Genomic DNA, 22317 nt, shown 5'->3' with positions numbered 1-22317 from the left:
TGCGCCTGAGCTGGGCTCATCACCCCCCCAAGCGCGCCGGCCCCCGGGGCGGCCTCGGAGTTCAGCCCCAGGGCCCCTCGCGCCCAACGGCCCGCGTGCCCGCCGGAGACCTGTGCCCCCGCTGACCCGCCTGACCCGCACCCGCGGCCCGCGCCCGCCCCGCAGCCTGCTCAGCCCCGCGCCCCTCCTCCCCCCCGCGCCCGCTCGGACGCAGGCCCGCCTGCATTCTCGGGGGGCTGCCTTCTCGGGGGACTCTGCATTCTCGGGGGGACTCTGCCTTCTTGGGGGGGCTGCGTTCTCGGAGGACTCTGCATTCTCGGGGGGCTGCTTTTTCGGGGGACTCTGCATTCTCAGGGGGACTCTGCATTCTCAGGGGGCTGCGTTCTTGGGGGACTCTGCATTCCTAGGGGGACTCTGCGTTCTCGGGGGGCTGCGTTCTTGGGCGACTCTGCATTCCCAGGGGGACTCTGCATTTTGGGGGGAACTCTGCTGCACAGGGGAGGCTGGACTGGGGGTGGGTGCTGGTCCCACCCAGCACTGTTTCCCGCCTTCTCCTCACACCCAGAGCATTGTCCTCAGTGTCGGATGCTGCGGTAACTTCTGAGCACGTCCCGTTGGCTAGACCACGACCTACTCTCTAGATGAAAATCTGCTCCGGGCAGCGGCGGGGCTGGGGGCTGGAGAGCAGAGCCTGTCCTGCCCCGTCCTCCGTCCTGCTCCATCTGCCCCATCCCGCTCCGTACTGCCCTGTCCTGCTCCATCTGCCCCGTCCTGCTCCATCTGCCCCATCCTGCTCCGTACTGCCCTGTCCTGCTCCATCTGCCCCGTCCTGCTCCGTACTGCCCTGTCCTGCTCCATCTGCCCCGTCCTGCCCCGTCCTGCTCCATCTGCCCCGTCCTGCTCCATCTGCCCCATCCTGCTCCGTACTGCCCTGTCCTGCTCCATCTGCCCCATCCTGCTCCGTACTGCCCTGTCCTGCTCCATCTGCCCCGTCCTGCCCCGTCCTGCTCCATCTGCCCCGTCCTGCTCCATCTGCCCCGTCCTGCCCCGTCCTGCCCTGTCCTGCCCCGTCCTGCTCCATCTGCCCCGTCCTGCCCCGTCCTGCCCCATCCTGCTCCATCTGCCCCGTCCTGCCCCATCCTGCCCTGTCCCCAGGCCTCCCACAAACCCTGCAACAAGGGCCCCGGGGCCACATGCAGACGAAGAGGCTGAGGACGGACGTGCCCTTCAGACCTGGAGCCAGCATTTCAACCTGCGATGTCTGTGGTTTTAAACGAGCCTGTTAGACGCGTGGACAGTCATTCCCTTAGGGGACCCGGGCGGGGGGCCTGCCAGGTCGCTCCCGGAGGGAAAACAGGCCTCATCGAGGGGACACAGACGGTGGCTTTCTCCAGCACTTTCACTTACTGAATGACCCAGCACGTGGCGTTTTATGATATTCAGAACCAGCAAAATAAAACATAATTTTCCATTGGCCAACATAAATTTCCCAAGGAAATTACAATGATCGTACCTTCGCTTTGACCTCCTAGTGCGAAGTGAAATGCACATACTGTACAGAGAAGTCACTCATAAGCCAGCAACCAGGGCGACCGTGAGAACCTCGCCGCACGCAGAGGCCGAGCCCGGCCGTCGGGCCCCCTCCCTCTCCCCACGGGGAATGAGTCTTGTTTTACTTGCGAGCGAACCCACAGGCTCACCTCACCTCATGTTCCGAGGACGCCCCAGAGCGAGATGAGACCAACCCGCTATTTTTATAGGAAATTCCCTTCGGCCCGAATGCAGAATAGTTTCCATTTCTGAGCCGATGCCTGTTTCCAGTTCCCGTCTGGACTTCACACCGGAAGTTTCCTCACACGCCCGTCGGCCCAGCGCCTGGGAAACGGTATTTCATTGAGGGACTGGGTTAGGTGCAGTATCCAATGTCAGAGCTGAGACGTCGGCTGTGTCAACAGGATAAAATAACGGGGACCGAGCAGCTGGGGTAAACGCGGCCGACTGAGCCCAGTTCACTCCCGCTCCCTCCTGGAGCCTGGCTAAACGGTTTGTTTAAACTTTAACCGGGCAGAGAGGGTAAACCCTCCAACCAGAGACACAGAGACGGGAGAAAACCAGGCGCAGCAGCGAGCGGGGCAGCTGGGGGGCCTGCGGCAGGGGCCGCGAAGCAGCCAGAGGCAGGTGAGGGGCAGGCTCAGGGGAGCGACAGGAAGGCAGGAGGAGCCGGCAGGGCCTGGGGAGCTCAGGTGCCAGGATGCCCACCGGGTCTCAGGAAGCGGGCTGGCGGTGAGCCCGAGACAGGCGGGTTGTTGACAGTGAACCAATCCTCAGGTCGCCCAGACCCCTGCACACCCCGGAGAGCGGAGAACGGGCCACGCCCACCCCAGGGAAGCTGGGGACCGTCAGAGCAGGTGAGGGACTGACCTTGGGGATGGAGACTGACCTTGGGGATGGAGACTGACCTTGGGGAGGAGCGTTCTCTGCCCTCCTGGGGACTCAGGGGCCAGACAGTGACAGGCCGTTCAGGAGGGTCGCCTGTCCGGAGACACAAGATGAGCTGAAGGTGACTGTTTCAGGGAGCGGCCCGGGGGGCAGCAGGGTCCCCATTTTCTCGCTGAGCCCACAGAGTGACTTGACTTGTAAAGGCCGCTGAGGATACGTTACCTTGGAAAGAAATACAAAACTAAGTAAACAGAAAGCAACAGAGTCTGCCCAGCACACAAACCAGTAACAGCAAAGGTGAGTTCAAGGGATCTCAGGAGAGTTCCCCGAGGGATTCAGGATCACCTCGCAGACCCTGGACTGGTGGCTTTACCAACGATCCATCACCCAGTATATCTATAATATTATATCATAATACAGTCTATGTCATAATGAAATGCATTTCCTCCGTCCACGCTCCACAGGGTCACTTTTAGAGGACGTGTAATCATCTCATTATGGCAAACAGACAGCCTCAATTTGAAAAAGTAAACTCGGGGCGGTCGGGAAGCCAGGCTGAGTGGGTGAGGCCTGTCTCCTGTAAGGCTTTTCCCCCTCAGCCTCGGAGCCTCGCCAAGGCAGCCTCTTCCCTCCAGCCCCGGGACCTCAGTGTGAACCTGCGTTGCGTGACTTTAGGTCCCTCCGTCCCTGAGACGCTGACCCTCTGGAGTGAGCACTGCTGTCCCCGTAAAGTCCGAAGTCAAGTGGAAGCTTCGATTTCTCGCATGGAGCCCTTCGGTTCTGGGGGGTGGGCGCCGGGCTGGGCTTGGGGGCAAGGAAGTGGGCGTGAGACACGCTCTCCTCGCAGGCTGGCTCTTTGGTAGTAAGAGCAGGTTTCCATCGGGGGACGTGCGTGGAGAGCAGTCGAGCCGCCCTTGCTGGCTCCAGTGTCCCGGTCAGTCTCATTTTTTTGGAATTGGTTGGTTTTCTTTAATTGACTTGAGAGAGGAAGGGAGGGGGAGAGAGGGAGAGAGAGAAACATCAATGATGAGAGAGAGTCATTGATCGGCTGCCTCCTGCACGCCCCCGACGGGGGAGGGAGCCCACAACCCGGGCATGTGCCCTCCTGGCTCACAGGTCGACACTCAGCCACTGAGCCACACAGGCCAGGCAAGGTCGGCCTCGCTTTATATCTCCTCCCGGGTGACAGGGTCAGCATGCTCTTCCCATCCTGTTTGATATGACGTCTCCCTCTGTGACCGGCACCCCAATGCGCCACCACTAGAAAACCACTGATGGAAAACTGGGTCTCGGGGTCTGGACTCGCTGGGCATCCAGCCAGTCTGAGGTAGGATCAGGCAGCTCCTTACCAAATATAGTGCATGTTTTCCAGTTGTTAGTTTTCCAAACTCCTTCCTTCCTTCCTGTCTGCAGCACTTCCTGAGTGGAGGGGGCGGGAGGCCTGGCACCCACCTGGTCGCCTGCCCGGAACCTGGCCCCCACCACTGTCTCCTGGGAGTGCTGGCGTCCAAGGCAGGGCGGGCACCGGGGTCACGAACTGCCAGGCCTCCCGTGTCACAGGGAGAAACACAGCACCTGCAGCAAGGAGGCGGCTACACAGAAGTGAAACAACTGGCTGCTGGCAGAGATGGGACTTGTCACCAGATCTCCTAACTAATTGCCGGTGGGTGACCCCACAGCAGACAGACCTGCAGGTGGAAGGAGCTGGTCCCAGGAATGAGCTAACCTGTGGGGGGCTCACCTGAGGTCGGACCTGTAAGTGACTTGTTACATCCTCAGGAGGCCCTTTACTGATGACACAGCTTTGTCTCATATCTATCATTCCTGCCATTTGTCTGTCTGTGCCTGGCTGAGGGCAGAAGGCCACGGAGTTCGGAGTGAGTCCACCAGCACCGAACATAGCCAGTGACGGGAGGTCTGAGGTCCAGGGGCTGCCTGGGCCACACGCCAGTCGGTGGTATTTGTAACTTAGGGAGCTGAGTGTCCTTTTTGTCCCCAGGTTTCCTGTGTTCAAGGTCCATGGGACTGACCGTACTACTAGAGACATGATCTCCTTTCCCTGCCAGTAGTTTCAGCGAAAGCTGCTAATTTCATATGGAGACACACATGCCCATGGTTGGTTTGCTTTCTGAGCTCTGACAAAACGGGGTAATTCTGATATTGTGAGTAACCTGTGAGGCCTGAGCTCTGGAAAGGATTCAAAGACACTCAGACATGTGGCTCCTTATCTAACAGTGAGACCCTCTCCCTTCCCTCACCACCCCAGCTAATCAAGCGTAACAACATTCCTCAAACGGGCACTCTCCCCAGGGCCTAATCTCAGGGCTCACCCTGCCCAGGCCCCACTGCAGAACAGCAGCCAGTCAGCACCAGGCCCCTGGAACCTCCCCCAGGGACCTGGGAAAGGCGCTCTGGGTTCAGAGGTCAGGACCCTTGCAGTGATGGGCATCTGGACTGCACCAGCCGGGCCACATGCAGATGTCAGAGAAGGGCAGGGACTCCAGTGTCCTGGCAGGCATGCAGAGCTCCCGGGGGCCTGTGCCTGCAGGGCGGCCTGGTGGGCAGAGGGCAGTGGCCGCCCCTGCAGCTGGCTCTCCCAGGTGAGGCCCCAGCTCTGCCCCACTGGCAGGGTGATCTTGTTCAGGGGACAGGTGGGTTCTATGTTACATGACACACATTAGGTCAGTTGAGCAAACTCACATCTTTCAAAGGGGCTGGTGCCCGTTAGGAAGCAGGTTTCCATGAGCAAGCCCGACCGTGGGAGTCAGTAGTTGGGATCCAGGGAGCAGGACTGGGAGTTGGGGACACGGCCATCCTTCGGTCAAGAAGGGACAGTCTCTCCTGGACCTGACTCTAACCAGGCTCCCCAAATGCTCGACCAATGAGGCCCTGACTCGCGGTGAGTGGTGTCCTTCACTGTTCAGCCTTAGCCAGGTTCCTGCTAAGCCACTTCAGCCAGAATCCCCCACCCGCCCCACCTGGCCCCCTTCAATCAGATCAGGTTGCTCCTCCCCTCCTTCCCCAGATGAGGTCTGTTCCCCCATCTGCCCCCAGCTGGCATCCTTTAGGCCGGCTCAGCAGGAACCCTGCTATGCTCTGCCCCATCCCCCCCCCAATTCAAATCTTGACTCCTAACCCCAAGGTGTGGGCAGGCCCCACCTCTGCACCTCCTGTGAGCGCCCCCAGCCTTGTTCCTGAAGCAGTGTGTGTGGGGGGGGGCATTTCTAACCCCGACTACCATCCTCGAGCGGGAGGCTGAAAGCTGCCCAAACCTCGAACCCCGAACCTCGTGTGAGGATAGCGGGGAAGGCATCTGACCTCAGTCAACACACAGACAAGTGAGCAGAGTCAGGAACTGGGAGTCTTTACGACTCCACAGCACAAGGGCAGGTGTCCCGGGATCTTCCCGTCTTGTGGAGACCCCAGCGCGTCTGTGGCGGGAACCTCCCAGGCCAGCCTCTGCCCTCAGCAGACGTGAGTCACAGGCCAGGCGGCCGCAGCGCACTCCGGGCGCCTGGGGGACGGCTGGTGCCCCAATTCTGCTGTTGGGCTGCGGCTCCAGAGTGTCACCCACACGTGCCGGCTCCTCTCCTGTCCCCTGCAGCCCTCGTCCACACCCCTGCACTGAGGTACTGGGGGGCACAGTCGGTCCCGGTGAAGGTCAGGTAAAAACCGAGCTGAATGTTTCACACCCTACACGGACTCGTGAGCACACGGAGGTTCACCATCACTTGTGTGTCAGGGACAGAGTGTTCGCGGAGACGGGAACGGCACTGAGACAAGAGCCGACACCTCTTGGGGTCTGTAAACACCGGTTACTTTATTTCACTTTGTTAGATGTCTGCCACCTCTCTCTGCTTCCACAGGAACAGGACCGGCAGGCCGTGGGCGGGGAGGGGCACACTGCGGCTTAGTCGCCGCAGCAGGGGCCCGATCCTCTGGGTACTGTTAGGGTTTAACTCACATCTTAAGATGCGATAAGTAGGGTTACGTGATCAATAAAGTCAGAGCACTGGCAATCACAACACACGATCCTGAGGGTCCCGTGTACGTAACAGCCCCAGGTCCCAAACGATTTCACCACCGACAGACACATGTCCTTCAAAGGTGCTTTCGATAAAAATAAAGTTTTGATTTTAACTGCACACTTGTGACAAGAATAAAATGTTGTGCATCTGTGTGGGGGGTGCAAAGTCCACCCAGGCACAGCAGTGATGCCGATGGCCCCTGGGGCTTGACACCGGACAGCTGAGGGAAGCAGGGTGGAGCCCACGGCTGCAGGAGCTTCAGGGCGGCGGCCCAGCAGCTGAGGGCAGGGCCTGCCCCACAGCTGCAGGGAGAGCGGTCACTACCTGTCTTGAAATCTAGAGAAAACCAACCAAGGACTTGGGGTCTAATTTGGGCACCTGTTGGCAACTCGGTCAATTTGAAAAGGCTCTGAAATCTAGACAATTCTGATTACTAACTATCTTCCTTGTTTTGTCAACTGGGCCACACAATGTGAATACATAATTCTTGTTTTATAGCTTCCTTGATAAAAACCTGCAAGCCTTTGGGTCACCCACCCCACATTCGCTCTGCCGGGCGACCTCCAAGGTGGTGGTTCCCACACGGCGTCTTTACACCGCCGCGCCACTAGGTGGCACCGCTTCGCGCCGATCTGAAATTTCACGCCCTGGGAGACTTGAACGATGTACCAGGTCGCCTTCTTTTCTGCCTTGGGGCAATTCTTCTCAGCTGAGAGGACAGCCACCTGTTGAAGGTGTAGCCCGGAAAAATCCCTGCCCACTGGGCCACACTAGCAGGTGGCATTTCTAATAGGAAGTCACTTCAGTCCAGGCAGCCCTCGCAGACCTGGCAGGTGGGGTTCCTGACGACAGCAACAGGTGGGCATGGAAATACAGGAGTCGTAACCCTTCTGCTGGGGAGACACCGCCCGCGTTTGCAGAAAACGCCACATCTGTGCAGCACAGCAAAGCCGAAGGTGAGGAAACCCGGGCTGTCTGCTTTCAGGCACAGCCCTGCCTCCACCCCATTCCTCTCAGGACGAGCAGCCCACCCGGGCGAGCTCCCAGGACCATAACAGACAAGGAAACCAGTATGGAAAAGCTTTGTTCCTGAAGGCAAATCACGTCTTAGAGACACTCGGTGGTGACTTGGGAATTAATACTAACAACCACCAAGTCAGTCTCTTAGGAACAGCGCTCGGCGCGCAGGACCCACGGCCCCCTCGCCGTGACGTCAGCACTAGGGGCGCCAGGAGGCCAGCTGTGTGCTCCCCAGAGGCTACTGCCCCTTCCTTGAGGGCACCTGGCCGTTGGCCCTGTGGGGAGCGCTGCTCCGGGGTGGTGGCTGCCCAAAGTTCCAGTCCACGGGGTTGAGCAGCTGCTGTGTCTTCTTATGGGTCCAGTACGGGTTCAGCACCAGCGTGAGGAGGCTCATGCCGAAGAGGAAGAGCGCCAGGTGTGGCGGGTACAGGCTGTGGAGCAGGCCGTCCCAGTGCTGGATGCAGACCCACCACATGTGGTAGGTGAGGACCATGCGGCAGTGGAACATGTGGATCATGAGCCACTGGTTCACCTTCCAGAACAGAGAGTCGGACCAGCCCACCTACAGGGACACAACACAGGCAGTCAGCGCGGCAAGTCCCCAGGAGTGCACAGAGCCACGGCCAGGCAGGGCTCCCTCCCCATCCTGCCCGGGTGAGGCTCGGGAGGAAGGCCCTCAGCGCAGCACCAACGCAGGGGCCCCCTGTGCCGAGCACACTCAGCCTTTCTGCACACTGAGTAGGACCAGAGCTCGCTCAGTAGCACCGGAAGCTGCTGCTGGTCCTGTTGACGGAGCCCCCAGACCTCACCTGGGAGAAAGTCTCAGGAGAGAGACATTCAGGAGGAGACACAGCTCCTGGTCTATGTGCTTTTGGTACTTTTACCCCGGGAGCCCTTGGACAAAATGAACTTGCCTTAAAATTATTCTAAATTCACATTTAAACTAGTTTCCAACAGTTGTAGCTAAAATTGCAAAGGGAACATGAAGACGGCCCATACCTGAACCCCTCAGCTCTGACGGCCACACCTCACTGGCCCCCTTGGTGCTCGTGCCAAGACCCCCAGGCGGCCTCCCAGAAACACAGGGCGCTGAGTCTGCCCGACTGAGCTCATGATAAAACACGAGAGGCCTGCGCTGAGTCCCAGCTCCTGGTGGATCGGAACCACAGGCTTCCTGCGGACCCTGCACTGAAGGGTGACACAGCCCACACAGCACAGCATCCGGGTTGGAGGGGACAGACCTGGAAGATGGAGGAACTCGGACCAGGAGGGCCCTTGTCCCTCAGTCTGACGGTGACATGAGGGGGGAACACAGCCCACACGAGCACCTGCGGCCTCCACCTGTCCCCTCACCTGCAGACAGAGGCCCACTGGGCTGTCTAGGTTGTGCTCACACTGCACTCAGCTCTCAGCAGGGGTCATGTCCACCCGGCTTGCTGACCAGCCTGCCACCTGCCTCGCTCTCCCAAGTGCCCAGTTTGGGTGAGAAATAGGTCACTCTGCCAAGCAGCTCCATCACCAGGTCCAAGGGCAGCCAGCGAGGAGGGCATTGAGCTCTGGCACACAGGCTGGCAGTGGCCAGTGAGGCCCAGATTCAGGTGACACAGCACCTGTGTGCCACTGCCCTGGGCCTCTGCTCCACTGGGCAGGTGACTCTGGGTTACAGCCGTGTTTCACAAGCAGCCAAAACTGCACGTGGGCTCCCAAGTGGCGTGGGCACAGTCCCGGGCACTGCTGGCCCTGGTGATGTAAGAGCAGGACAGGTGCCAGGCAGTGACTGGGCTCTTCTTCTCTACTTCAAATGGAGCAGGCACTTCATGAAAATCTCTGCATGTCCATGTCCGTGGCATCTATAGGGACACGTGACTACTCAACACATTGTTAGTTCCAGGCGTACGAATCATTTGGTATTTGTACACAGATGTTCCTCAACCTACAGTGGGGTCACACCCCGGAAACTCCCCCGAAGTTGAAAATGCATTTAATACACCTAACCTACCGATATCATAGCTTAGCCTGGCCCACCTTGAACATGCTCTGAACACGACATCCAAACACCTGACAGCGAGGTGCCCCGCACCCCCTGAAGCCTAAGCCGCAGACCAGCCGCTTTGTAGAACAGTGGCCACAGTGAGTCTAGGGATCAGCCGCCACCATGCGCAGTTACCGTGTTGTGATGAGAACTTGTAAGTCACATGACTTAAGTTACATGTTAACTAACTTATTTCACAACTGGAAGTTTGTGCCTGTGCCCACCTTCACCCACACTGCCCGCTCCCCACCCCTCCCTCTGGCAAACCCCAATCTGTTCTCGTGTCTAAAGTTTCCTTTTGTAGATTCCACATATAAGTGAGATCGTGTGGTCCTTGTGTTTCTGTGTCTGACTTTCATGTAGCGTAATATTCTCCAGGTCCATCCATGCTGTTGCAAATGGCAGGATTTCCTTCCTTTTATGGCCGAGTAATATTCCATTACACAACACACGTGTGCCACACCTTCTCCATCCACTCACGTATCAGTGGACACTCAGGCTGCTTCCATATCTTGGCTACTCTACATAATGCTGCAGTGAACATGGTGTTCTGAGTTAGTGTTTTTGATTTTTTTAGATAAATACCCAGCTGTGGAATTGCTGGATCCCATGGTAGTTATGGTTTTAATTTTCTGAGGAACCTCCCCACACTGTCCACTGCACCGTCTGCACCCCCAGCAGGGCACAGGCCCCTTCCTCCCCCACACGTGCTCTCCTGTGTTTTTGGTAACGGCCGTGCTGACAGGTGGGGTGATGTCCCACTGTGTTCTGGTTTGACTTCCCTGATGACCAGGGGTGGTGAGCATAGCTTTTATGTTTCCCGTGTGCATGTGAAGTGACCTCTAATGCAGAGGAACCGAAGGGTCTTGAGTAAAAGGGGCACATTATGCTCTTTGATGGGAAAACGTCAAAAAGACTCTGCAGCTGCCCCCGAGTTCACCTGGAGCTTTAGTCCACTTAAGAGAATACATTCGTACTTTTATCAACTGAACCAATTAACTGATGCTCAACTGGTATAGTAGATACACAGGAACAGACCAGTGGGTCTGGAAAGAGCTGAGAACTGCATGCACCTTACTCAACAGCGAAACAACAGGCAGAAATAAACGAGGTGGCGCCAGTGCAAACAGCAGGTCAACAGCCCAACGTGCAGACAAGTAAACATGGGGAGCCCACCTGGCGGCCGGGCAGGCAGAGGAGGGCGGACCGTGGGTCTCCCCACCTTACTGAAAAATAATTCTCAAATAGTTACATATCAATGTTTAAAAGAAAACCACAAAAATACGGGGGAAAGCCATGGGGAGACAGTTGCAGAATCCCTGTGTGGGGAGGGGCCTGCCAGGCCCACACCAGTGAGAACTGACAGACTTCACACACAACAAAGTTTCTGAACAATAAAAGAAAGTTAAAAGGATGCACAGGGAGATATTTGACAGATGACAAAGGCTCCTTTAAAGATTTTACAAATTACCAAAAATAAATCCCACACAATAAAGGGGAACCTGTGAAAGGAAAAACAAGCAAAGCAACTTGTAAACGACGTCAACACGGAACAAAGCTCACTCGGCAATAAGAATACCACTGCGTGTAATCTGTTTATAAGCGACGTCAAATTGCATGTGAGGGGGAAACCCCGGGACGAGCCATTCCTGTGCCGGGGCCCCACCTAGGCGGCACGGCCGTAGGGTGTCGCCTGGCAGTCCCGGTGTCTGCTGACTTGTGGGTACTGCATTGAGGGGTGTAAGGAGCAGACACGTGGGGAGCCCTCCGTCCGTCCCGCACGGACAGCATCCTCACACGCTTCGAGAAAGCAGGAAATGTCCAGCCCGAAGCCGGCTCTCTGGTCACCCCCGAGCCTCCCAGCAGCCCCTCCGTCCTGCGGAGCGGGCGGCCAGCAGGGGGCGCTGTCCCCTCCTCCGGCTCCAGAAGCGCCGCGGTCAGGAAAACACACCTGACATTACACAGGATCACCCGAGGCCTGGAGAGACAGAACGATCACTTCTTTCTTTTTAAAAAACAACTTCTACCAAAAAATTTCAAGATAACTAATAATCTATTTTCTCAAAACCCAGGACTTAATCTCCCAGCATGTGTGTCCTGTGGGTTTTGGCTGAGGTCCGGTCCCCACAGCTGTCAGCACGTGGGCTGAGCGGCTCTTCCTCCCTCACATGAAACCACAAACGGCCACATGGACACGGGAAAGAAGGGAGCTGGAGACACACTTCCTGACTCAACTGTGCTACAAAACTACAGCAAACAAAACTGCACGTCCCGACAGACAGGCAGACGTGCAGGCCAGTGAGGCTGAGCCGAGAGCCCAGGAATGAATCCACACACACGGCTGGTCGATAACTGAGCATAAAGGAGACAAGATGGTCGTGGGGAAGGACAGTCCCTTCAGTTACCGGTGCTGGGAAAACCGGACAGCCACATGCCAAAGAACAAAGCTGAGCCCGAGCCTCACACCACACACAGCGGTCGTGGATCGAAGGCTTAGACGTAAGACCCAAACTGTAAAACTCCCAGAAGAAAACAGAAAAAAACGTTTCATGAAATTGGTCTTGGCTAGGATTTCGAGTCCATGACACCAAGACCACAGGCAACAGAAACAGACGTCAAGGTTGGGACGACAGGAAAGGAAAGCATCCTCTCGGCAAAGGGAACAGTAGGCTGAGCAGGACACCCGCAAAGCGGGAGAAAATATTTGCAAATCACTTATCTGATAAGAAAGTAATCAGCATACATAACAAACTCAAAACTCAATAGTAAGAAAGCAAAGAACCTGATAAAAAGGTGGGCTAAGGACTTGAATAGACAGTTTTCCAAAGAACGGCCAATAGTGTCTGAAAAAGTATTCAGTGCCACCAGTGACCGGGGAAGTCACCTCCGACCACAGAGACCTCCCCTCACACCGTCAGGTGCTTCGTGGGAAAGACAGACGTGCTGGTGGGATGGGGAGAAGCCGGGCCCCGACTGTTGGTGGGAATGAGAAACGGTGCGGCCACAGTGGGAGACTGTGGGGTTCATTTTCTAAAAACAGAGCTGGGATCTGATCCCGCGGTTCCACTCGTGGCTCCTGGGGGACGCGGGCTCAGTGGCAGCTGCTCGGGCCCCACTCTGCCGCCACCTCCTGGGCTCTCCTGACGCATGAGCACCTGGGAAACGGAGCCGCCAGACGGCTGCAGCTGAGACTGTCGCAGGGTCATTGGCCCGTGTCCGTCGTAAAATGGACATTTCTACGTCCACATTTACTTGGGCAGCTGGCAGGATCCAGTGAAGCCCACCCTGGAGCACCCTGGGGACCCAGATCAGGTGCCAAGTGAAGGCAAGGCCACTGTGCCCCCGCCAGCTCCCGCCTCCTCGGATGAACCTGGTCGGTCAACACTGATCTGTGGCAGGTGAGGTTCTCCACCTATGGACACAACACATTCCACACCGTTGCGGGGACCTCCGTCCAGGAGTCCATCGGGGCTAAAGGGCTTTTCCTAAAAAATGGAGTAATTTTGACTTGGTTAAGAGATTTTAGATGAGACTTTTAGAACCCCAGTGAGGTCCGGCGGTTCCCAGGAATGGAGGGAGGGGCGCGGGGAAGGCACAGTCAGGAGGCCCCAAGTTCCCTCACACAGGGGCGTAGGTCTGGAGAGCGGCGCACAGCCTCACACCCGCATCAACTGTGCGCGTCGAAACTGGTCAAGAGGCAGGCCCGTGCTACACAGAAAGCAACGTAACGTAAAGTTTAAGATATCTAAGCAGACATATATATCACTTTGACTTTTTTAGAAAGCATTTGAAAGGAAGGAAAAACTATACTTTCTGGGGCTCACAAATGCCACCCAGAGTCAAGATCTGCTGAATCTTCTCTGCTCTGAGGCTGGAAGCCTTAACGATGTGTTTAAAAAAAATAAAATGTAATTCAAACCAAGATGAGCTTGTGGCTGACACCGTCTGCAGTCAGCCTGCTGACGGCTTCACGGCCCACAGAGAGCCCGCGACTCGAGCCCACGACACAGGCCCGCAAGATGGACACGCACCCGTGAGACGCTCTCCCCAGCGGCTCAGCTTCCGCGGGGTGGGGGGCAGAAACTGCACGTCCGACAGGCACACTCACCTTCAGGAGCATCCAGGACACGCAGGTGAAGGGCGTGCTCATCTCCAGGAGCAGGGTGGTCATGCCTAGGTAGTGGCCAGCTTGGAGGTTGAACACTAACCCCAGAAACCCCAGGAAGGCAAAGAGGTGGTGGAGAACCAGAAACGGGTCGAAGGTCCGGAAGAGCACGTTGGACAGGTGCAGGGCTGTGTTCTCGAAGAAGAAGAAGCCCGTGGCCGTGGCGATGTGAAACCAGGACCAGCTCTGCTGGGCGTGTGCTTTGTCGGCCTGCAGGACGGGGTCCACCAGCAGCGTCCACAGGCCTGCGGCTGTGCTCTGGACCCCAAACACAGCCCGCGTGGCCGCCAGGTTCCAGAAGACCTTCTCCTTGGCCACCAGGGAACGGTACGTGACGTTCAGGGAGGAGGAGAGCTGGTGGCACACCACGAAGACGCCCAGGTAGAAGACAAAGCCAGCAACCACCAGCGTCGAGCGGATCTTCCATGAGGCATAGTCCAGGTCAAAGATGCTCTCCGATGTCCCTCTGTCACTCGCGAGGCTCATGGTCCTGTTCTATGTCACAGGTGCACCGTGGCCAACACAGGGCTCTGGGGCCCCACACTGCGTCCTGTCCAAGAAAGAGTGGGGGCAGCCGTCTCTCGGACCTTCATGTAACCGTCTTCAATCTGAGGAAGAAAAAGATAATTCACTTTATGTTGACTAAGCTGCAGCCAGGACACAACTCCAGGCCCACACATTATAATAAAGAGCATTTTACAGTTATCTACTGGATCCTTAGGCCTATGTGCAGATAGGTGACCACAGCAAGAAGACATTCTCTGTTGGATTTGAGAAAGAAAGTCAAGTGAGCCGTGAGAGGTGCGGCCGAGAACAGGAGGCAGAAGCCGCTCTGAGGCCAGTTGGTCCAGGACGCCTCCCACCTCATGGAGGCATCGGTCACACGTTCACGTTCCAGGGATGCACACACCAGAATGCAAGCCCGTCACTGCCAGAACCGGGACAAGAACATCGCAGGCGCCCCGTCTGTGGGGCCACGTTTCCGGCACAGGCTACGGGCAGACAGTGGCCGGCCACGCCTGGGTTCAGGTCCCCGCGGCCCCACGGCCAGGCTCCGGCTTCCTCAGTGGAAAGCTGTGTGTGAGCACCAAGGAGGCACCGTGTCCGGGACTGAACGAGGCCTGGCTCACAGAAGGCATTCACGCGCATCAGCGCGGCCACTCAGATGTCCCCACGGATGGCAGGAAGAGGTTAAGTCCTCGGTCCCGTCTGCTCACCTGCAAACGGTATGGGTTCCACTCTCAGTGTCCCGTCTGCAGGGAGTGCGCTGACCAGGCCGAGAAGGGCGAGGCCACCATGCACTGCTCCCGTCCTCAGACAAAGGGTCAGACACAGCTTCATCCCCAGCAGGGGGAATGTAGGAGGCAGCCGATGGAAGTTTCTCATTGATGTTTCTCTCTCCCTCTCCCTTCCCCCCTCTCTCTTTAAAAAATACCAGTAAAAACATTATTTTTTAAAAAATTGGCAACATCGCCCAGTTTTGCTCAGTGGTTAGAGCGTCGGCCCGTGGACTGAAGGGACCCGGGTTCGATTCCAGTCAAGGACATGCACCTGGGTTGCAGGCTCGATCCCTGGCCCTGGTCAGGGTGCGAGCAGGAGGCAGCCAATCGGTGTCTCTCTCACATCGATGTTTCTCTCTCTCTCTCCCTTCCACTTCTCTGAAAAGCAATGGAAAAAAAATTCCCAGGTGAGGGTTGGAAAAACAAAAAAAAGACATTTGTACATCCTGATAACTAAAGGCAAGAGCCCCGCCATCAACTGAAACCACGGAGGCGTTTTCACTGCTGTTCTGGTAAAGTCAGGACTTTAGTGCCGGCCGCCACCCAGGGGGAGGCCAGGCAGCAGTCCTTCTGTGGAGAGTAAGAATAAATATGTACAGAGCAGAGAAATTCCCAGTTATGTGACCTTTGTGTAATAAAAACTTGTTTAAAGTTTTTTAAAAAGGGAGTTACTCTGTACACAGACCAGGTCTGACACCAGATTAAGAGGCTGGCAAGAGCTCTTGGCTCTGGGCGTGGGTGTGTGTAATGTTTTCCTGCACGTTATGATGTCTGACATTTTCAACCCCCCCTGGCTGAAGAGAATGCCCCCCAGCCCAGCCGGGAGCACCCCTGGCACTCCTGGGACCTGCCCACCAGCCACGCGGAGCCAGTTCTCCCGGCCCTGCCCTGCACCCAGCAGGCAACACTCCTCACCGGGGTCACCACAGCCAGGAAACCAGGGACCATACCTGCAGCCCAAAGCCCCCAGGGCTGTTCAGTCTGCCAACCTCAAGGGTCCCCTGCCCTGTCTGCGTTTCCGGGGAAAGCCCAGTAAAGGGCGTGGCCTCACTCCTGCCTCTCGAGCCCGAGCTCCCCCTGTGGTCTGCTGCCATCCTGCCTGGGACCTGAGGGTGCAATGAACTGTCTCCCTGTGGCTGTGCCCCACTGACCATCCCACAGAGGAACGCCGAGCAGCCTGCTTGTGCAACGCGCCACCTCCCAACCCCCGGGTGGCACCACATCCCAACCCCCCGGGTGAGCACTGGGTGTGCATAGGGGAGGCGACCTCCAGGGAAGTGAATGCGGGAGGGAGACGGGCTCTCCGCACGCACGGGGTAGAGAGGAAGCCTCACCACCGAGAGAGGGCCCCCCCAGGACCCCTTAGAAGGCTGCCCTGCTCAAGACTGTAGACTAAGCTCAACACGGGCTCCTCCTAAAGTTTCTTGTTCTCTTCCCCAAGCTGGTCATGAGGTTGGGCTAGTTCCCATTTCGCCACGATTACATTAATACGCTCTTGGCCAAGCCACCGGCTTCTGTGGAGCCTCTGCCTTCGAGTAGGGGAGGCCCTGTGGCCGGAGAGCTGACCAAACAAAGAACTAAGTCCGCCCACGGAAGGGCTCAGTACAGGAAGGCTCGGTCCGGGTGGGCGGGCTCCAGGAACCGGGACCAAAGGATCAAGAATAGTCCGTCTCCGTGGGCTTGGATCTTGGTTCTGCTATTTAGGAGCTAAGATAACAAGTTTCTCACCACACTGGGCCCAAGTGTCTGCCCGAGGGAATGAAAGTATAAACACAGGCCGCCAGCGGGGTACTGGTCACCCATATGAAGCACCTGCTCTGTGCCAGGTGCATTCAACTAGGTCATTTTATCTCTATAAACACGCAATACCATGTTTCCATTTACACACAGAGCTCAGGCTGTTATTTGCGCCAAATCAAAAAGCTCTTTCCGTGGGGGTGTGGACTGTGGTATGATGGGGACCGCGGAGCCCTCTCCTGGTGCCCACTGAACCCTGGCAGAGGTGCTGTCTTCCCTGTGTTCTCCAGGCCTGTGGAATGTGCCCATGGGCCACCTCCAGGCATTCTGCCTTCATGCCCTGGACTGGGGACCAGGTTTGGGTGTTTTTTGGGCGCCCAGGTGCCCCTAGGCTGGTGCAAAATCCCTGAACTGGCAGAACCTCCAGTCGTGCCCTAGATGTTGAATCCTATGACTCGAATGGGGATGATTCCGTCTCTCCCCTCCTCCAGGCCAGCATAACTGAAAGATGGTGCGTAAGGGTCTTTCTCTGTGCTTCAGGTTGCTCTCGATGTGAGCTGGGCGCCAAAGCAAACCCAAACCCTGACCATCCTGCAGAGAACCGGGGAAACGGGCCTCCACCAGCCCCTCTTTCCCATCTCCCCTCCTGACCCCCCAGCTCCCCATCCTGCAGAACAAGAGAGTAGGGCCCTGAGGACAAGAGCAGAGGGTCTGGGGGGTCTGGGGGGGCTGAGCATACCGCCTGCTGGGTGAGGGAACTGGAAGAGCAGAGGCTGCAAAGCAAGGAACCACTGACCAAGGCTCCCGGGAACAGGGACCCCAGTGACCGAACCATGAGCTCGACGGTCTGATGGTGCGACACCTGAGACAAGGCCAGGAGGGACAGGGACAGGGTGCAGTGACAAGGCCCAAATAGGGAGCGCCAGGGAGGGCAGCGGGACCCGGTGCCAGCCCTCCAGGCGAGTGGCAGAACTGGCTCCAAGGACTCAGAAACCCAGGAAAAAACGCCATCCTTCCAAATTTATACCACTGAAAACCCCGAGATTGGCTTCCAGGTCCTCAAGCCTTGTAGGTACCTTTCTGAAGATGGTGTCACATCTAAAGAACTGCAGACAGCCCGGCCGGGCGTGGCTCAGCGGTTGAGCACCGACCCAGGATCCAGGCGATCGGGGTTCGATTCCCGGTCAGGGCACATGCCCGGGTTGCAGGCTCGATCCCCAGTCGGGGGCATGCGGGAGGCAGCCGATCATGACCCTCTCATCATTGATGTTTCTCTCTCTCTCCCTCTCCCTTCCTCTCTATGAAATCAATAAAGACATATTTAAAAAAATTTAAAAAATACAGAACTGCAGGCAGCTTAGGGTGAAAGAGACACAGGGAGCAGAGCTGAGGACACACCCTCTGGGCTGGGCAGGGTGCTGCCAATTAGACAACTGGGAACAACTTGCTATAAATACTTGTTACCCCTTCAAATTCTGAAACTGCTCCTGAGCTCTGATCCTTCCTCAAAACCTCCTGCATCTGCTCCTGCACAGCTGCACACACAGCTGCACACCCTGCGTCTCCGGGCAAACTGGTGCTGTGCTGCGGGTCTCTCTGGGCCTGGTTAGCACCCCTGCCGGGGGTGCACACGCCAGGTGAAGCACCCGAGCCACCAGGGAACAAGGCCAGGAGGCACGGATCTGCAGCCCCCCGGCCCTCCAGGGTCACGGCTGCCCCTCTGCACCGCCCAGTGCTGCTGGGACCCGCGTCCCAGGATCGCACCCACGGAAGTGCACCTGGGTCATTCTGAAAAGACCAAGCTCCACGTCTTCCTCTTACCGGCTACTTGCCCCGACCACATCCCTCTCATCTTAAATGACACAGGGGACACGGGTCACCTCCATGCTCACCTCACCTGAAGACCCAGACTTACGGGCTTCCGCGTGGTGCCTGAAGCCTGAGGGTCATGCAGAGTGGAAGTCACCGCTCCCTTCCCAGGAACACTGGGGACCCAGCAGCAGGGCCTCACCTGGTTCTTCCCGTGCCAAGACTGCAAAGCCCACGCACGGAGCCCCTTCCCTCAGCAGCTGAGGAGCCACAGCGGAGAGGGAAGTGAAAATGGCGGGGGGGAGAAAATCCCGTCCCGGGCTCCCCGCAGGCCTTCGTTTTCTGTGGGAGGTTTCTATCTACAAACCTCATTCCATTCTTTCTGTCGTGAGGTTTGGCGGCTTAAGCGGTTCTCCTGCACTGGGCCAGGCATTTTTACGTTAGTGTTAGTTCTAGTCCCGCAGTGTGACAGGCAGCTGGGTCTCCAGGACGGGACGCGGCCACCGTGACCCTTCCTCTTGGTCTGACACACGCCTAGGAGTTCACCGGGGGCACTATCGCTATGGATACCAGCATTTTAAGTACGGTTAATACAACTGATTCCAAACTTGGAAATGAAGCCAAAAACAGGAAAGAAGGTCGTGTGCTTTATGTCCCACTAGGCTATTGTGTAACAACCCCCACGGATCATCTGACTTGCTGGGGGACGGCTGACGCCATCTCCCGGGGAGGGGGGCCCAGACAGTCTGTGAGTTACCGAGGAGGCGATGAGGAGACCCCGGCTCTTGTCTTCTTGAGGGAAAGATTTCAATCAAGAGACAAAGTTTAGAAAAGAAAGCAAGAATTTATCGACTGCAGCTGAAATATACTTAGGTCAGTGAAACTAGGAAGGACATAGAAGCAACAGGAGGGCCTGGGCTGGGCTGCTCTGGGAAGTCAGAGAAAAGGGGGGAAAGGGGGGCTTGGGAGGCAGGTTCAGGGGGTTGGCCCAGGACAAGCTGCCCATTGCTCCCCTGCTTGCAAGTCTCATGGGGTCTCTTAGAGGTTAGGGGACACGGGGCTGGGGGGGGGGGGGGAGTGAATGGTACTCCAGCGCTCCCTGGAGGAGAGGGCACTGGGACCTTCATTTCCAGGGGTTTTAAAGGCTGGGCGAGGTCTTAGGGGCCGGTCGATAGAATATTTGGTACATCCGCTATTTGCTGATGCACCAAAATGAGGTTTATTCTCTTAACTTCATTTCTCCTTGGGTGTGGTTAGCAAACGGCACTAATTGGATTTCTGTTATCTGCCGCCCCCCCCCCCCCCCCCCCCCCCCCCCGGGGGATTTAAGCTATTTACCCTCTTGCTGGGGCAGAAAAGTGAAAACCATTTACTGTGTTCTTGGTTTAGGGAAGATAGGATTTACTAGATGGTTGCAAACAGCTGTTTAACTGTCTCATTTTCCCTATTCTGCTGGTCCTGGAATTTTCCTGGCCTTTACTATGCTGTGGAGTCAGAGGTTGACCTATGTGTGCAACACCGACAAGGTGCCACAATTTCCTTCCCACCCAGGAGAAGAGGGAACCCCCGCAGGCTGCTCCCCTGGGCCCGCGTTGCATCTAACCCAGCCCTCATCTCAGCATTTCTCTCATTCACTCTTTCTCTCTCTGTTTTGTTAATTCTCACAAGACGATATTTTTTCCATTGATTTTTTTTTTACTGGGAGGGGGAGGGGGAGAGAGAGAGAAACTTCAATGCGAGAGACACATTGATTGGTTGCCACCTGCACACACCCTGACCCGCAAACCAGGTAGGTGCCCTTGACCTGGAATGGAACCTGCCACCCTCTGGTGCGCCAGCGGACACTAACCACTGAGCCAAGGGCCAGGGCTCCTTCTCTTTGGAAGGACCTGCTCTGCCATCCTTCATCCAGGAGCCAAATGTAATCTGACAGGAGCTCACTGTTGGCCTAGACATTATGTTTCCAACATCCCCAGAATCAAACTTTAACAGCTTGTAACAAAATTTCTTCCCAAATCAAAAGATACATGCTCGGCGAACAGAATTCAGAAAACAAAAACAAGGCTACAAAACAAACATAAGATCCTGTAACCCTCCTACCCAGCTCAAAGCACTATTACTGTTTTTTGGTGCCTGCCGGGTCCATTGTTTTACTAAACACGAACTTTAACTTTTTTCATAAAAAGGGTCGAGCGTGTGCGCCGCCTGGACCCCGTCCAGGTCCCGTCCCGCGCCCGCGCTCCTGGGGTGCAGGGCTCCCCTGGGCCGGGACCCGCGGAGGCCGGGCCGTCGTTTCTCACCGGTGCCCGGGTCGGTCGCCGCTTTCTCACCGCCACACACGTTCCGCAGCCACCGTCTAACGTCTCCGAGACCAGACGCCCTGTCGGTCTGCATTTTAGCTCCAAAGGTCCGGGACGCGACATGCGCAGCGAGAACTCCCCGAGCCGCAGTTTCCCTTAAGGGGAGCTGGGGCTGCCCCACCGGGGGCGAGGGGCCGAGACTGTCCCTCCGCCCAGCATGCGGCCGCTCCGGGGGGCCCAGCCCCGGGCACCCCGACCCAGCCAACCCCGGACCCAGACCCCGCGGCCCGGAGCCCCATGATCCGGACCTTTCGACCCCGGACCCCCGCCCCTCTGCAGACCAGCGGCCGTGCGCCCCAGGAGAGGCCGCGGCTCGCGCAGGACGGGGTCCGCCTGCGTTGCGCCCCCAGATCGCGGGGCTCGCGGGGCAGGAGGTGCTCCCGACGGGGCCCCGGCGCGAACCACTCTCACCCCCGCCGCCCCGCGCGCCCCGACCCCGGACCCCGCGCGCCCGGCCTCACCTGCCCGGCGCCCCCTCACGCGCGCGCCTCCGCAGACCGACGCCGTCTGCACGACTGCGGCCCGCGCCCCGCACCTGTCAACAGCCCGGGCCCGCGCCCCGCCCTCGCCGACGGCCGCCATCCCGACCAGGCGCAGAGGCGGACGCGCAGGCGCAGCACCGGGGGCGGGGCCGGGCGCTACCACCGAGCGGGCGGGGGTGCGGGCCGAACCACCGAGGGGGCCCGGGGGGGTGCGGGCGGCGGGGCCGCCCGAGGGGCGGCGGGGCGGGGCTGGGGGTGCGCCGGCCTCGGGTCCCAGCCTCTCTCCAGAGCGCACAGCCCGGCCCGGGCGGACCAGTAACAACGCGGGGCTCGCGTGCACAGGCTCTCCGGGGCCCCCCAGGAGCGCGGCCCCGGGAGGCCTCCGCTCACCGCCCCCACCCAGGGCCGGGGCAGACCTGCTGACACCCCAGTGACGCCCCTGAGCTCCCCGGGAGTTCCCCAGGCCCCCTGGAGCCCGCGGCGGCGCTGCACCCGGGCTGCGCTGGCCTCGTGGGGACCTGGGTCCCAGCTGGTGCAACCCGCAGCCCCGGGTAAACGCAGGGGCAACCCCGGCCGCCAAGCCCTGGAAGCATCTGACCTTCAAAGCGCGAGTTTCACTTCCCCAGGACCCTGTGACCTCGGGCAAACGATCCCGTCTCCCAGGCCCCGCTTCTGCGCGGCCCGGCGAGGGCGCAGCCTGCCCGCCCCGCGGCCGCGCGTGCGGGGCCCCGGGAGAATCGCAGAGCCCGGCGGGCGGCGGTCCCGAGCGTGTCCGGGGACCCCGGTCCCTCTCGGGCAGGACCCGGGCGCGGGGCCCCGCCTCCGCCGGCCTGTGGTCCCAGGCTCCCAGGCGCGTCCCCTCACCCCCACGCACGGGTCCGCACCCGCCGTCCCCGAGTCCCCACCGGGCCTCTCGGAATCCGCACGCACCCGTGGAGCGCGCCAGGCGCCGACTCGGAGCACGG

General features: G+C 58.3%; 1 protein-coding gene and 1 long non-coding RNA gene across 3 annotated transcripts; both read right to left on the bottom strand.

Moving 5' to 3' along the window:
* Window positions 1–1705: 1705 nt before the first annotated feature.
* LOC148093616 (uncharacterized) lies at window positions 1706–3225 on the bottom strand. Its single transcript, XR_015713707.1, has 3 exons — window positions 3140–3225; window positions 2460–2661; window positions 1706–1875 (listed from the first exon to the last, which is right to left on the bottom strand). It is a non-coding gene; the product is annotated as an uncharacterized LOC148093616 (long non-coding RNA).
* A 3009-nt stretch (window positions 3226–6234) lies between these two features.
* CLN8 (CLN8 transmembrane ER and ERGIC protein) lies at window positions 6235–22002 on the bottom strand. 2 transcript variants are annotated; one of them, XM_016219151.2, is made up of 3 exons: window positions 21951–22002; window positions 13628–14292; window positions 6235–8049 (listed from the first exon to the last, which is right to left on the bottom strand). In XM_016219151.2, the coding sequence occupies exons 2-3, from the start codon at window positions 14168–14170 to the stop codon at window positions 7726–7728; spliced, it is 867 nt and encodes a 288-aa protein (XP_016074637.1). In that variant the 5' UTR covers window positions 14171–14292; window positions 21951–22002; the 3' UTR covers window positions 6235–7725. The 2 variants fall into 2 exon arrangements, with proteins under 2 accessions (XP_016074637.1, XP_087670180.1); XM_087814054.1 differs by lacking the exon at window positions 21951–22002 and adding an exon at window positions 21332–21421.
* Between the last annotated feature and the right edge of the window lie 315 nt (window positions 22003–22317).

This window comes from Miniopterus natalensis, chromosome 2 (genome assembly GCF_054644295.1).
Source record: "Miniopterus natalensis isolate mMinNat1 chromosome 2, mMinNat1.hap1, whole genome shotgun sequence".
Lineage (NCBI taxonomy): Eukaryota > Metazoa > Chordata > Mammalia > Chiroptera > Miniopteridae > Miniopterus > Miniopterus natalensis.
Note: the sequence above shows the minus strand (reverse complement) of the source record. Positions and strands in the feature narration are given on the sequence as shown.